Here is a 17,846-nt window from a genome sequence, read left to right as displayed (position 1 = left end):
GTACTCCACTTGTCACCTGTCTGGAGCTAGATTTGGAGTCGGCTACTTTTACAATCTGGGTTCTGTCAGTAAGCCAGCTGGCAACCCATCAAGTGACGTAGGGATTTATGCCCAGCTTAGTACGTTTATCTATGATTCCAGAGTGGGGGATGATGTCAAAGGCCTTGGTGAGGTCCAGATAGGCTGTGTGGACCTCCTTACCCATGTCCACAGCTCTGGAGACTGATTTGAAGAAGTCAATCAGGTTCAGGAGACAATATCGGCCCTTCAAGAACCCAAACTGGGTGGGGTCCAGTGTTTGAAGGTTGCCAGTGTCTTTGTTTGTAAGTTCCATGATAATGCGTTCCATGCCCTTGCAGATCAGGCTCGTCAGACTGATGGAATGGTAGTTGCCGGGATCCAAGGTGGATCCTCCTTTGTAGAGTGGGATAACTGTAGCTGTGCGCCACTCAGTGGGCATGAAGCCTGAGGTGAGACTATGATTAAACATGACACTTAGGTGAGGTGCCAGTTCATTGCATGTTGACAAACCTATAGATTTTATTTTCCCTAAATACTGTTATTCCCTCTATAACAAACACAGATCATGATAACATTATCTAAATAAAATTAAGAACAGTCCTAAGTAAATCATTCTTCCTGAATTTCAGCAATAGCACTGTGAAGCAATAAATTATATGAAAACAGGCTGTGATACTGTCATCAGTGAACCAATCAAGTCTGTTTAAGATATTGTCAATGAATTCTGCAATATTATCATCTTCTGCATTCATGGATACATACTAGTAAGAAATAAATATATACATAAATTCAGCAAAAAAAGTTTTGATGAAATCACAAAATTAATAAGTAGATAGTGTAGTAGTGAGATATTACTTAGTTTCACAAATTACTCTAGTTATAACATCAGACCTGTAAGTGTAGTTTCTACTTATTCATATTACCAAGTCTTCCAAATGTATCTATGAAATCAGGTTTATCTCAAACGCTGAAAGCAAAAACAAAGTGCTCTTTGCTTACATCAGAAAACCAACAACAGAAAATGTTGACTATGACATTCATTCATTCATTGACTCATTCATTTATTCATTCATTTATTCATTCATTCATTGACTCATTCATTTACTCATTCATTCATTGACTCATTCATTTATTCATTCATTCATTTATTCATTCATTCATTGACTCATTCATTTACTCATTCATTCATTGACTCATTCATTTATTCATTCATTCATTGACTCATTCATTTATTCATTCATTCATTTTTTGATGCTCCTTTACCTTAAGGTTCCATGATGACTGGAGTCTATCCTGTCACTCAAGCTGCAAATGGCAGAGAAACTAATACTGGAAAGGACACCAGTTCATTGCTGAATACACACACACACACACACACACACACACACACACACACACACACACACACACACACACACACACACACACACACACATACACAAAACTGGACTCACTAATATACCACAGACACAATTGCGGGCAATTAACTTACAGCACAATTGAAATGTAAGTGGAAACCACAGTAAAAAAACAACATTGGTATAGTGAGGACGTGCAGACGTTGCATAGAGGGTACACCAGCCAAGATCAGAATCATGTTATCAATACAGAAGTCATCAGTCAGCCACAGGGCATAATGAATGAATTTGTTGAAACGTGAAAACTTTGCGGTAAATAAAGAGATGTCAGATTACAATTGTAAAGTAAAAGGGAAAAAATGAGGAATAAACTGAAGATAAGAAAACCACTGCAGTAATAAAGCTAAGACCTAATCAATATACTTGGTCATTTATTTTCTACACATAATTAAGGTAAAAAAAACTCAATTTGATTATGTTAAGCATAATGTTAACATGTACAGACATACCTGATATATTAATCCAGCCTTAGTGGCATCATTTCACAAAGGTAGTGAGGGTGACATTAAACCCCCAAAGATTAAGCCAATCCCCCTAACCAATATTTTATGCAAAGTTGTATAAATTCATAAAGGCACGCAGGGGGCCTGTTTCTGTTAGATAAAGGAAAGCATGAGTTTGTCGAGGGGAGATTTCAACCTATGAATGTTATGTTTTTTCTTTGAAGAGGTAAAGGCCGCACTTGATAAAGAACTGACAGTGCATATTCTGCGTACCTTATCGTTCGTAAGGCATTCTGCACAATACCACATGTGAGAATAACTCACAAATTAAAAGCATAAAGGTCAGGCGTTACATACGTCAGTGGGTAATGCACAGGTTAAGCAACAGAATACGCAACAGAAAACAAGTCATTTATTTATTTATTTTATTTTATTTATTTATTGACATTTGTTAACCACGTTAGTCCAATTGAGCCAGGGGGCCATTTTCAGTGGAGACCCGAGGAACAACGCTCCAGAAGTATTACATATTTTTACAATAAAAATCAAACCAAAAATAAAAATAAGAGTAAAAAAAATAAAACCGCCATGAAACATAATAAGACAATCAACAGTTAGAGAATATCTGTACATAGAGGAGGTTAAATAACAGTTGACAGGTCTAGAGAATATCACACATGAAGTACATACAAATAGATAAACCACTGTCAACATTTTTTTCTTTTTTTTTAATAAAGATATATATGAATATAAATGCTATGGAAGTGAGGGGAGAGGGAGGTATAAAGGTATATGAGGCAAGTGCAAGGAAGTAATGAGTAGAATAGGAAAAGGAGTTAACGTTGAGAAGAGGCTGGATCAAGTGGGGGTTAGACAAGGGCAGGACCATGTGCTCTGAAATAAAATAAGTTCTTTTCTAAACGGGTGTTTTGATGAATGCTTCCTATGTTTTGAGAGACTGAGTCCAAAGCATGTACAGCACAGTATATATATATATATATGTGTGTGTGTGTGTGTGTGTGTGTGTGTGTGTGTGTGTGTGTGTGTGTGTGTGTGTGTGTGTGTGTGTGTGTGTGTGTATGTGCACACACACATATATATATATATATATATATATATATATATATATATATGTATATAGGGATCTGCTTTATATCATTGTATACCAAATCAGTGAACCACAAAACGCCGAGACCAAAATGTCGAAGTATCCAGTCAATGAAACCTTACAATGCCGAATGTTCACAACACTGAAACACTACTACACATGCACCAACCTAAAAACTTACAAATATTACAAAACAATTAAAAATAACCACTAACAGACTAGTATGCACTTCAGAATGTTTTTGCAGGGGGGCTGTGCCCCCCTGCACCCACCCATATAGGGGGCTATGCCTCCTCACTCCCCCAAACCTTACATATACCAACTCCGAGATCACACTACAATACGGAAAAAGCTAAATGTCCTGTTCTGCACTGTACAGTCATCTCCACCAACAGCCCTTCCAAGAGATAAGTTACTGTAAAAACTTAAAACCTATAATTTACCTGTTATCATTGCTCTTAGCAAATGTACACTATCAGGGTAGTTAGACTGGTGCTGGCACATAGTATTATCTTAGTGTTCTGAACTTTCAGCATTGTGACATTCGCATTTTGGTCTTGATGTTCTGTGCTTCGCTTGTTTGGAATACAATGGTTTGAAGGGGATTCAGATATATATATATATATATATATATATATATATATATATATATATACATATAAAGTAAAAACTGGAAGCTACAGAAAGCCAGGATAATCAGTAATCCACAAATGTTTATTGATAAACAACAGGCTAAGCGCTTTCGTCTTGTAAGAAAGACATCTTCAGAACCTGACTTTACAAAAGCAATGTGAGTTCAAATACTGTTACAAATCAAAGTAAAAAAGACACACCCTCACTCACACATCTCTCAGGGTCAGTCATATGACCCCACAACTTAGAACATTAAAGACACATTACACCAAACTTTTATATTAAAAAACGCAATTTCCTTACATTAATATATATTCTTTAAAACACAGCCCTATGTGTACCTCTATGCTATTTAAATAATTTTATATTTTATTCGATCTTAATTTTAATTCGCTAGCTATAGAGATGCACCAAGAGATGTTGTGGCAGCTTAGGTTTGATGCAACAACCTTGCTAGGACTAAATGAGAACATCTCTATAGCTATAGCTAGCGAATTAAACTTAAGATCGAATAAAATATATAGTCAGGTTCTGAAGATGTCTTTCTTACAAGATGAATGCGCTTAGCCTGTGGTTTATCAATAAATTTTGTGGATTCCTGATTATCCTGGCTTTCTGTGGCTTCCAGTTTTTACTTCATATATATATTCATATATATATATATATATATATATATATATATATATATATATATATATATATATATATTATACACACATATAGCTACACTGTATATGATACTCAAATTTAGAGACCTATCTGGTGTTAGGGTTAATCACTGCAAAATATATTAATCAGTTAATATCCCATGCTGTCTGATACGCTTTAGAAAGACAGCAGTTTAGATACTTTAATCTTTTTATATTGGGGCATGCTGTCACTCCTTTTACTTTCATTGTGAGAGGACATAGCAACTTATTTTATTCAGCTTTAGCTGTGCCAATGTACTATGTAAACTGGCTTAGCAATGAAAAACTGTTGTGTGCTTTGTGTCTAATTGTCATTAAGACACATATCAATTTGTGCGGTCAGTTTTCAATCCTTATTAACAGTGATACACACATTAGAGAATAGGTTTTACAAGTACTTATTGGATCAGCACATTTATTGATTTTTGACTAGATAGAAGCATACATTCACTTTAGCATTGTTAATTTTAAATGGCATTACTTTTTGCATTATCCTGTTGTGACAGCTATTAAAATTTCGCTGAAGGCAGTTAAATGCAGAAAATAAGTTAGATATATTGTTTCATTTTAGATTATTGGTGGATTTTGTAAAGAAAGCATTGCCATTAGTTCACAAATTGGTGAAATACAAATTTTTAACAAAGAAGGCCCAGTACAAAATTTTGGAATATACTAGTGCTCCATGGGTACTCTTTATTTAACTACCTTGCATGCTTTAACTTAAATTGTCATCCATGAAACTGAACTGAAACACAACTGGACACTCTGAGATGAATTCAAAGATCTCCAAGATCTAAGATTCATCAGTATCAGTGCTTAAATCGGTACATCAAAAGATTCAGGCATATAGTCAGCTCTATTGCTCCGACAGATGAAGACTTTACGTGACCTGGATGACCCTGATCCAGATGCTGGAGGTCCCAAAGATGTTTTGAAGAGGGTGGTAAGGCATAAAGCCTGCTCACTTGTCTCAAGGGAAAGGTGTGAGAACATGTGAAAAAGTGTCATGTTTCCCAGTAGACACCAGGATCATTGACAGGACAGCGGCCAGATCAAAATGAGAGGCTGAATACTAGAGGGAAATACTGTGATGGTAGGTCACGATCCTCACCCCCCACGAAATGCTGATTTCTTGGATTGCTTGTGGTACCAAAGTGCTGGGCTATAGCCCTCCCAAATAATTACTCTGTTTTTAATGTTAGTGTTTTTTTTAATGGTTAACTTTCCCATTTTGATTTTCAGCACATTATGTAAGCACATTGCATGCGTAGAGTTCCAATTTCTATTTAAAAACTCAGATGACACAAGCAAAAGCAGCAGATGATTTAGCAAAATAAAATTTGGAGAGACAGAAAGAAGGCAAGAAGAAACAAGGACATCCAGCAAAGAAATGGATGCATTGCATGAAATAAGACCTGTGATACTCAGGCATGACTGTCATAAAGGTCGGAGAGTGACACCAAATAAGACCTGTGATACTCAGGCATGACTGTCATAAAGGTCAGAGAGTGACACCAAATAAGACCTGTGATACTCAGGCATGACTGTCATAAAGGTCAGAGAGTGACACCAAATAAGACCTGTGACTCTCAGGCATGACTGTCATAAAGGTCGGAGAGTGACACCAAATAAGACCTGTGATACTCAGGCATGACTGTCATAAAGGTCGGAGAGTGACACCAAATAAGACCTGTGATACTCAGGCATGACTGTCATAAAGGTCGGAGAGTGACACCAAATAAGACCTGTGATACTCAGGCATGACTGTCATAAAGGTCGAGAGTGACACCAAATAAGACCTGTGATACTCAGGCATGACTGTCATAAAGGTCGGAGAGTGACACCAAATAAGACCTGTGATACTCAGGCATGACTGTCATAAAGGTCGGAGAGTGACACCAAATAAGACCTGTGATACTCAGGCATGACTGTCATAAAGGTCGGAGAGTGACACCAAATAAGACCTGTGATACTCAGGCATGACTGTCATAAAGGTCAGAGAGTGACACCAAATAAGACCTGTGATACTCAGGCATGACTGTCATAAAGGTCAGAGAGTGACACCAAATAAGACCTGTGATACTCAGGCATGACTGTCATAAAGGTCGGAGAGTGACACCAAATAAGACCTGTGATACTCAGGCATGACTGTCATAAAGGTCGGAGAGTGACACCAAATAAGACCTGTGATACTCAGGCATGACTGTCATAAAGGTCGGAGAGTGACACCAAATAAGACCTGTGATACTCAGGCATGACTGTCATAAAGGTCGGAGAGTGACACCAAATAAGACCTGTGATACTCAGGCATGACTGTCATAAAGGTCGGAGAGTGACACCAAATAAGACCTGTGATACTCAGGCATGACTGTCATAAAGGTCAGAGAGTGACACCAAATAAGACCTGTGATACTCAGGCATGACTGTCATAAAGGTCGAGTGACACCAAATAAGACCTGTGATACTCAGGCATGACTGTCATAAAGGTCGGAGAGTGACACCAAATAAGACCTGTGATACTCAGGCATGACTGTCAGAAAGGTCAGAGAGTGACACCAAATAAGACCTGTGATACTCAGGCATGACTGTCAGAAAGGTCAGAGAGTGACACCAAATAAGACCTGTGATACTCAGGCATGACTGTCATAAAGGTCAGAGAGTGACACCAAATAAGACCTGTGATACTCAGGCATGACTGTCATAAAGGTCAGAGAGTGACACCAAATAAGACCTGTGATACTCAGGCATGACTGTCATAAAGGTCAGAGAGTGACACCAAATAAGACCTGTGATACTCAGGCATGACTGTCATAAAGGTCAGAGAGTGACACCAAATAAGACCTGTGATACTCAGGCATGATTGTCATAAAGGTCGGAGAGTGACACCAAATAAGACCTGTGATACTCAGGCATGACTGTCATAAAGGTCGGAGAGTGACACCAAATAAGACCTGTGATACTCAGGCATGACTGTCATAAAGGTAGGAGAGTGACACCAAATAAGACCTGTGATACTCAGGCATGACTGTCATAAAGGTCGGAGAGTGACACCAAATAAGACCTGTGATACTCAGGCATGACTGTCATAAAGGTCGGAGAGTGACACCAAATAAGACCTGTGATACTCAGGCATGACTGTCATAAAGGTCGGAGAGTGACACCAAATAAGACCTGTGATACTCAGGCATGACTGTCATAAAGGTCGGAGAGTGACACCAAATAAGACCTGTGATACTCAGGCATGACTGTCATAAAGGTAGGAGAGTGACACCAAATAAGACCTGTGATACTCAGGCATGATTGTCATAAAGGTCGGAGAGTGACACCAAATCAAGAAAAGTGGTGCTAGTTGACGTAACACCCTGACCCCACATATAAAATGGGAAAAGTGGGGATTGGGGATGATCATGATGAAGAAGGTGATGACAACTGAGCTATTTTTCAAAACAGCCAATCTCTTATACATATGTCGCCATACATAATAAGGCAATTACACCTCCTGACAGAGCCTCCAATCATTCCTGGGGCATACAAATGACATTTTCATGTAGGCTGCATTTATCATTGGCTCAGGCTGCATTAGGAAGTTAATGCCAAGGGCAGCCTGAATCAAAACTAAAAGAACATAAAGGGATTTCTACATAGGACTGAGAGAATTGGAAAATATTTTTTCTTAATATTGTCTTTAATTAAAATCCACTATCTCCACTGCCAGCAAGCCTGAAGGATGGAAAGTATTTTTTGATAGTTAATAATATTGTGTGCGTGTGTGTGTGTGTGTGTGTGTGTGTGTGTGTGTGTGTGTGTGTGTGTGTGTGTGTGTGTGTGTGTGTGTGTGTGTGTGTGTGGTATGTGTGCACTTGTGTGCATGTATGGAAGGTTGCACTTATGTACCTGACATCAGTGAGCTGAAATGTATCATTTTGGCTATTCTTTCAGCTCCCTGTTGAAATGTTGGGACTCACAGTACAGACTCCTAACACATTGCTCATCTCCTTTAATATTTATTCATTTATTTATTTATTTATTTATTTTGCAGGAAGAAGCCCTCCCTGTAACTCTTGATATTTAAGACAAGCTGCCCAAACCCCCAGAACTTATATATACCAATTCTGACAGTGCCATACATCAGAGAATAGGAAATATTCCAAGAAATGTCAATCTTGGACTTGGTATATTTAAATCCAGATTTCTGGTCATTCATTCTACACATTTTGGGGCTTGACATTATGAGCCACAATAATTTAAATGGCTACACATTACCTGTGTATTTATTTATTTATTTAGTCATTCATTTGATCACATTCTAATGTCTGAGGAGTACACAGTTGAATAAGTTGTTGTAATCAGGGACGTGTATGTTTGTGTGTGTGTGTGTGTGTGTGTGTGTGTGTGTGTGTGTGTGTGTGTGTGTGTGTGTGTGTCTGTGTGTGCGTGCATGTAGGAGTGTTCACTAGCATAGTCTTATTTCACTGAGATATGGCAATCTTGGTGTTGGCGTATTTAAAAAGTGGGGGTGTGGGGCACATACTCCCCACATTGGTGTGCAGAAGGCCTTACTATCCTTGCAAAAAACAGCTAAAAAGAGAACATAGAATTTTGATATTTGCTGTTCTCCTGCATTCTCTTCCTCTATTTTTTAAATAACTCCAGGAATCACAATTACAAGTCTCAGAATTTCAGTAAGAAACATAATGTGACACTAAACAAGTCTATTACTGTTTCCCACAAGGCTTATATATTCTGCAGTACACATGTTGGTTAATCGTGTGTTCCGGAAAGTACTTTATGCTCATGGTTATTCTTTTGCTCTGTTCAGATATAGAGAATGTCAAATATGTGGTTGGTAACGAAGTTTCCCTGAATTGCCCTCCTGTTCAAGTGGATGTGGAACGTATTATTTCTGTGATCTGGAAGATAAACTGTGCAAGTGGCACATCCTGCACTGTGGCTTTAACAGCATATAATAACACCACATCCAACGGATGCAGGAACAAACACATCACTACTGAACACACAGCATATCTTCTCCATGTTCCATACGCTGAATTAAATGATTCTGGATTATATACCTGTGAAGTTGCACATGCCAGTGGATTGACAGTGAAAGTCTACAATCTAACTATAACAGGTAAGAAATTGTTTACTTTATGACAAAATCTACTTGGAACTTATATTTTGCCTGCAAATTATGAAGCAACACAACTGGATGAATGCATCAGTGAAATATTAAAATGCAATTTATCATAGGCTACCCTTTCAGACAATTTGTAATGTCAAGTTTATAATTTTAATTGGTCATGTAAATCTAGCACTAAAACATAAGCATAACTTTGTGTGCTAGAAAATGTACAGACTTGCTCACATTTTCTACAGTTTATGAAAATGATTGTATTAGTCCTAATTATCTGCAATCCGTCATCCTAATCCTATGATGTATCTTCAGTTTATCATTTCAAGTGACCAAACTAACTTTCAGTCATTTGTGTTAATTCTGTTGTCAGCAGAACACCAGATAACTTAGCATTTTGTTTCTATTTTATTTGACATTTTTGTAAATATATATTTCAGTTTGACATTATTTTTTAGTTCATAATTATTCAAATTTGAAGAGGTATTTTCAGGAAAATTGTGATGTTAAATATTCTTTCCTATGTATTTTATAACACTTCTTTTTCAGATGATTATATATGCAATACATGAGTAATCTAAAAGTTGTTTGTTCTGCATGTACTTTTTCTATTTCTTCTAGCTATAACAACACCACCTTTTTCTTTTGTTTTTTTGTTTTTTTTTTTTTTTTTACAAATAAGGAGGCAAGCTTTCCAGCTGATTGTCATAGAATGTCTCCAGGAAGGCTGAACAAGTATAAGCAGTGCCCTGTAAGGGGTAGTTTGCAAAAAATCTGAAGTAAATACAGTAAAAAAGTAAATAGATTTATTCATTTGACTTGCCAAAAGCCAGAGTAAGTACAAAAGCTGACTGTTTACTTCAGAAGATCACAACTAAAAATCAGGCAGTCTACTTTACCAGGCAAGAGCAAAGCAGTGAAACCATATAATGCCAATGTCTCTGAAACAAAAACAAGCATAGAATTTTATACTGCCATCCTTGGACTGGCCTATTCACGTAGCTGTTTTGCTGTCAAGTAAACTGATGACAGCCCATTTCCCGAGAACAAGCAGCCATCTTTAACATTAGATAACCTGGCTAGGAAAAATATGTCTATATGCATAGTGGCACAGCTTTTGGTGAAAGCTGAGGGAATAATGACTTACAGTCTGACTCATTGACTCATCTTGTAATGATTTATTGAACCATTGTACATAGGCATCTCAAGTAATTCAGAAAGCAAACAAGCCAAACATAGGAGTGCCATTGTTCAGTCAGTGTTGATGGTCTACCCTATCCAAAACAATTAAAGGATCTAAGATCAATGTATCACAATATAGATGGATATTGGTGGACCTCTGAGAAAGGATGTGTAAATTTCAATCTCCATAGCAACATAGAACATATTTATAAAAAAAAAAAAAAAAAAAAAAAAACATAGTAATATACTTCGTCAAACAGCCATACAACTTTAAGACAATAGACTGGATACAGAGTCAGCAATTATGGGTAGCACTGTCTTGCAATGAATAGGGTTAGCTCATGAGTCAGGATTCAGTCCTGATTTTTAATTATTCCCCAGGTAGAGTCTTCATGTTCTTCCAATGCCTATGCATGCTTTATCCTGGCAGTCTAGTTTCTTTATACCTCCCAACACCATAATGATTGAATGGCTTCTCTAAACTATTCATGTATTTTGCATTTACAACTGCCTTTGTGACCAAATATGAGCAAAACTACCTACAAGGATAAGTTCATTTACAAAGTTAATAATGAAAAAAGACATCCTGGAATCTCTACAGGCCACACAATTTAAATAAGTAATCAAAAGTGAATAATATCCATTGCTGACAGAAGAGGAAGTTGTGCTCATTATGTTGTTGTTGTTGTTTGTCTTTTCGGCTTTTCCCAGTTAGGGGTCACCACAGCGGAACTCCGGTCTGCTAATGATTGGCAGTCGATTTTTATGGTGCCGAGTTGCCAGCCCGAGGCCCAACCTTCAGCGAAGGCATGCCCATTTACGCATGTCCTTCGGAGGCCACTCGACCGTGGGGTGGACATGCAGACTTCACACAGAAGTTGTGCTCATTATGCTTAATGTAACATTCTTTCTCTGTACTGGACAGTAACCAGGGTTTCTGATGGACCAAGCCAGGTAAGGAAAGAAAAAGGGATTTGGAGAGTATTGTATGGTGAGCACAAAGTCTTAACCTGGTGGTGATCATGTGCAGGACCAAGGATTGGTTAAGATGTTGTTTAAGCAGTGGTTTAAAACTATTGTATTTGTTGGAGAGTTTATTTGTGTGGGGATACTATTCGAGAGTTTAGCAAGATACTGGGAGTAGAGCAAGTCTCCTTCAACAAGTTGTGATGTGGTTAAAAAGTTCTGGCCTGTTTTACTCTCTGATGATAAAGTTAAGGGCATAGTGGGTGTTAAACCTGTAATACATTTAGAAACAATCTTTCTCTTAAATGACAGCTATGTTATAAAACAGTCAATGTTCCTTTACCCCTATCTGATTGTCAGGGCACGTACTCAAGTAGACATTGTAAAGTTTGCACTTATATAATCTTCTGTGCAGGAATTTTAGCATCCTTCTGTTGATTATTTATTTAAACCATGTTTCTATGCTGATTGTAGGTCAAAAGGACTGATTTATTTGGCCAGATGTAAACCTTGCACGTCCTTTTATGTAGGCAAGACAGTTAGAATGTTGAAAGAGCATATCCTACAGCATGTAAGAGACATTAAACATATGAATTTGCTTAATGCATTAGTCAAGCATATTTCTATGGCTCCAGGCCATTCTTTTGTTTTTAGTGCCTTGCAACTTGTGTCTGCTAGTAAAAGAAAAGAAGATTTTTGGAAAATGTTGAAGCCAAATGGATTATGAAGGTGCAGGCAGATAAGCTGCCAGGAATTAATTTATCTGCACCTTTAAAACCTGTTTAAAAAAAAAAAACGAAGTATACATCAGTAATTAATGTTTTTATTTGATTGGTTGATTGATGTTGATTGTATAAATTCATACACTTGTGATGTCATTTGTGGATCTGATGAAGCACTATGTGTGAAAGTGCTTATCCTTTGGAATAAAGTTTTTATTTTTTCAGCCGTGGTGGAAACTTGGCAATGCCTAGTAGTTTACTGTGAGTTACAGTTTCAATGACAGTATTATTTGTTGACTTTGTGATGACAGATTGCTTTTGATTTTGGCAACTTTTTGAGGTAAGAAGCATTAACTTAGCTTGATTCCTTGAGCTAGGTTTCTACACATGAAAAATATTTTGGGGTAATGTCTTGGAGATTATTTATTGTTGAGGCCATGCATATTAATGTTGAGTCATATGGAAATAAACTAGCATGTAAACTTCCTGGAGGTTAATAATAAATACATTAAATAGTAAAGGACCCAGGAAAGAGCTCTAAGTGACATCTATATTAACTGGTTGAGAAGATGAGTAGGTTTGTTGCCCTTTAACAGCTTATTGCCTTCCAGATCGTTAACTAGGATTTAGATCAATTAGAAAAGGTACTAGCTGAAGGTTTGTGGTACAAGAAGTAGAAATCCTAGTCTTTCCATAAAAATAGAGGTACTTGCCCATGTCCTATAGGTTTACATCATACCTCTCAACCTGGAATCTTCAAAAATCTGGACAATGCCCATAAAAAATAGGTGCAAATCTGTACGCTGATTAATGTAAAATTTGCATACATAATTACATAACCCCACCCACTCCAATGGAATTGTGGGATAATAACTTTCAAATGCAAACTGAAGAACAGACAACCAAAATATGGCACCAGAGCCCCCCTGCAGCCATTCCAGTGTCCCATCACATGGCTATTTCACCCCATTTACCATAAACACTAATGTGTGCATACTGCTTTATTTCTACAATGATTATTGGGGTTTTATTTTTACATTTTATAGCACAATGCACTTCAAAACAAAGCAATACAGTCTCACAATGAAAATAAACTTGGCATTAAAACTCCTCTGCCCTTGAAACTCACATTCATTGAAACAGCATTGAAACCCACACCACATCTAAAGAAAATGCATCTGGCCAGTGGTGGATAAAGATTACCTTTGGGCTGTTTTCAAATCATAGGCCCCTTGCACACAAAACAAGAAACATACATGTATTCTTTGATATACCTTCCTGACTTTATTAAATTATATGCCTTGTACAATACAGACAAACCTCATTTGACAGCACAGATTATTACAGCTAGAGGTTGGTATCAGTCCTCATTTTGTACTCTTGAAATTGATTTCTCCAACCATTGTTTGCTTCCTGTATGGCTCTAAGCAATAAGGGCTGTGTTGTAATATTGAATTGCAATACTACTGAATGAAAAAATATCGCCAAACAAAATTTTGAGCTGGATTTTGGTCAAAAAGTTGTTAACACAAAAATAATTTTTTGCAGTGGGCAAGCCTGCTGCATCCCCCGCTATCCCTGCATTTTACATTTACCAACTCTGACATCAGTCTACATTGGGAAAATGACAAATACCAGCTTGTATATTAAAAGCTGGTTCAATGTTTTATGTAGCAATATTCTGCCATTTGAGTTTGATGTTATGGTAGTGTGAGTTCACAACAGGGACCCCTAAGTAAGCCAAATAACCAGTGTTCTTGCATCATCACTGAAAATTAGCACATGTGCTTAGTAAATTTACTAGATAATAAATAAATACAGATATTCATACCATTACTGCATTAAGTATTTCTAGTTAATGTATTAATGTTGACAATGAACCCCTTTTCTGAGGACAGTCCTTATTCAGCCATTATGTCTTGCAAAAATAATGGTAATTATCATGTTGTCTTTGACAAAGGAATTCTTAATGCTCTAATAATCACAAAATAGAAAAAAATGAAGGATCACATCTAGAAACCTTTAATGTGGTATAAAATAGTACATAAATTTCTTCAATAGTTTGTATTACATTTACTAGCAAACTACACATGTAACCTGCATTTAGTTAGCATATGGACTGACTTACAAAATCTCATGTTTCAGCAGCCAATGCCCTACTTTGGGCATATGAAATTGTGAAACTCTGTAATACAAAAGGTTGTTGGTAAGTGATGTGCAAGTCTTACAAATAAAGAAGTGTTAGGTTTCTTTAAACGTATTATGTTGACGCTCTGTTGTTTACTTTTTAATCCTGGTCCAGAGTTAAAGTATACACTGTCTTATGAATGATTTTACACAAGACATTATTTAATATTCACAGTAAAATGATTCACAGGAACAGAGATGTCCAGTATTACAGGTAGTCTGAATTTCTTACACACAAATAAATGGCTGGCAGTCATATTTAAATGTGATTTACTCTGACAGAATTGAGTAAACCGTGCGTGCCATATAAGGTATCATACACTGAAACTAGCCTGTCAGTGGAATAAAATTTAACAAAATATGTGTGCAACTGTGCATAAATTTTACCTTCCAAACATTTCCCCGAGATAAACATCATCTTGTGCTGCTTCATAGAACATCTGTTCATAATATATATGGCATCCTTTTTATGAACACAGTCTCCACATCTGACAAAGTTTTATAAGAGTTTATTAAATTACTTGTTTACTCTTCCTTCAGATGATCAAGTGTGCTTCCTATGTGCAGGTTAAAACTTTAACAATTTATCTTGCACATGGAACAATAAACTTCAATTTTTAAACAGTTTCTTCTCACTATCTTGATAACAGTTGCACGCACACACACACACACACACACACACACACACACACACACACACACACACACACACACACTCTTGAAGCGGCTCACTCACTCACCAACCAGTCCAGTACCTTAAGGCAAAGCAGCTCCAGTGTTGAGTGAGCTTCCAGTTCCAGTAATCCAAAATATACAGCAAAAGCGGCAACTCTGCAAAAAGGTCTGTTAACTGAGCTTGCAGTTCCATAATGGCAGTCCGTTGAGCTTAAATAAGTTCCAATAACATAACGGCAGTCCATTGAGCTTCCTTGACACGGCTCACTCTGCAGTTCCAATCACAGTATTCAAACAGATGTGTGCTCCCAAACATGTCCCTTGAGCTTAATTCCGACAGGTTGGCAGAGCTGACGTCATCGCACACGTGATGATGTCAGCCCCAAAAGCGGAAAATGAAAAAGTATAAAAATAGATGTAAAAATTCGGAAATGAAGGGGTGCCACTCAGGAAACGTGGCACCCCATCATTGGGACCCCAAAACTCAGTAAAAACTGAATAATTTGAGATGGTTGAGAGGTCTGGTTTACATAAATGTTTGCATGGGATACATTATAACCTGTAAGTTGGCACATTTCTTAATGGGGCTTATTCTAAATGATGGAAATAATTTTTGCTGAAGTTTTTTTCACCAAAAGTGAAATGAAATGGGGACCTAACTAAATACATAACACTGCTTGCACATCTTCTTAGAATACTGAGATAGCTTTGCTTGTAGTTAAGTTACCAAGAAGTGCAGTAAAGTTCATACAGGATTTTGAAGGTCAGACATGATGAAGACTCTAGTCTGGATGCATAGATAGTTTTATTTTATAAATATGTATATATATATATATATATATATATATATATATATATATATATATATATATATATATATATATATATATATATATATATATGTATATATATATGTATATATATATATATATATATACATATATATATATATATATATATATGTATATATATATATATATATATATATATATATTCATATATATATTTAGAGGGAGAGAGAGAGAGAGAGAGAGACGTATATGTGTATATATGTATATCTAGAGAGAGATACACACACTGACTCATGTATCACTGTATCTCAGAGTAAGGGCAGCACTCTGTGCTACCACAACCTCAGACTTAGTATAGATTCTTAGTATACATACCTCATATACATACACATAGCCTCACCATTCAAAGAGTCACAGTTCTCATCTTCAGAACTTCAAAACTAACCGGAGTCATATATTAACTGCAAAAGAATGGTTACTGGAACAAAGCAATGGTTCTGAAATATTAAAAAAAAAAATCTTATTTCTGAGATGCCATACTTTATATTACGTAATTTCAACATTTATGTTTCACAAAGAAACCAGTCAGCTTGGAACTGGAGTAGGGCTTACACAGGAGTACAAAACTGTAGTATATGGATTGAGAATATTTACTGAGGCATAGCCCATATATACTCAGACTGAAAAAGAAATGCTAACCATCCAATATGGGCTTGGGAAATTTCATGAGGACACCTGACTTCATCTGCAAAAATTGGAAAAAGGAATTGTAGAGGGATAGATGGATATATGGAAGCATAGTTGTCACAACTGATTGTGAGCTTTTACACAGTATTTTTTATTTGCAAGATACAGCTTTGCCTGCAATAAATGTTATTTATTTTATAGAAATATGAATTTAAAGAGCAATACATACTGATAAAGCAAACTGTACTGCAGCTATACTAAGATAAGTTTATTATTAGATCAATCTAAATCTTTATTGATTGAGGTCATGGGAATATTATTGTTTTACTGCAGTTACCAATGACAAAAGGAAAAAAAGTTGGAGTTTTAGAAGTGCATGAAAGAGGTGAGAGAGAGGAAGAATTCCACATAGAAATCACCCTTAAAGGTTGATTAAAATAATTATTTGCAGTTTATAAAGACATGCAAATGTTGTAGCCATAAAGAGATGAAAACAGCAAATGAAAAAGAAACTACACTGACACTGGACTTCTATGAGGAACAGTGACTGGAAGGTAGAAAACTGTCAAGTTTAAAATTGATGAGTCAGTCCTTTCCATTTAGAATTCACTGGCTAGTTGATTATTCCAGACAAAAATCATACAACTGATGTGTTGTCCAGGAAATTCAGAATAAAATGAGAAGGCTGACTAGGGCTGTATGGTATGTAAGATACATCTTAACCAAAACCCTCCAGAGAAGATGATATCTCATCATCTAGTTAACCTGCCATGAAACAGTCTCAGACTAATTGCAGTTCAAGACCACATACTGTCTGATATGAATGATTACTATTCAAGGTGTGAAAAACTGAGGGGTTGCCAGCCCAGCCAGATAGAATTTTGTAAATAATTCTATGTTATTGTAAATATTAATATGATCCACAGGCTGGTTTCACAAATGTAAGAAAACCGTGTTATGTACTAAGCTTCAAAAATGTAACCACAGTGCACCCTGCTGAAAGAAAGCTGATAAGTAAAGAATTTTACAACTGTGTGTGATCTCAAGCTTGGGGGCAGGATGTCTGGGCCAGGAAATTATTTCTATTGTCCTAAGACAGAGATAATTACTAGATTTCACATGTAAAGTGTCTTTTATTGCTGTGGCTTGACTGCAAATTTTAGATAAAGAGATGAAAACAGCAAATGAAAAAG

At 36.6% G+C, this 17,846-nt stretch overlaps 1 protein-coding gene across 1 annotated transcript in view; it reads left to right on the top strand.

The window, feature by feature from the left end:
• Positions 1-17,846, top strand: part of LOC122802007 (hemicentin-1-like) — a 194,199-nt gene that overhangs the window by 141,638 nt on the left and 34,715 nt on the right. Inside the window, exon 2 of the mRNA XM_044071754.1 lies at positions 9,132-9,443. Within this exon, the coding sequence (XP_043927689.1) occupies positions 9,132-9,443 (312 nt within the window). The remainder of the gene's footprint in view (positions 1-9,131; positions 9,444-17,846) is intronic.

Source organism: Protopterus annectens, chromosome 5.part0 (genome assembly GCF_019279795.1).
Source record: "Protopterus annectens isolate FY-2018-M chromosome 5.part0, PAN1.0, whole genome shotgun sequence".
NCBI lineage: Eukaryota > Metazoa > Chordata > Ceratodontiformes > Protopteridae > Protopterus > Protopterus annectens.
This window is presented reverse-complemented; position numbering and strand designations above follow the sequence as displayed.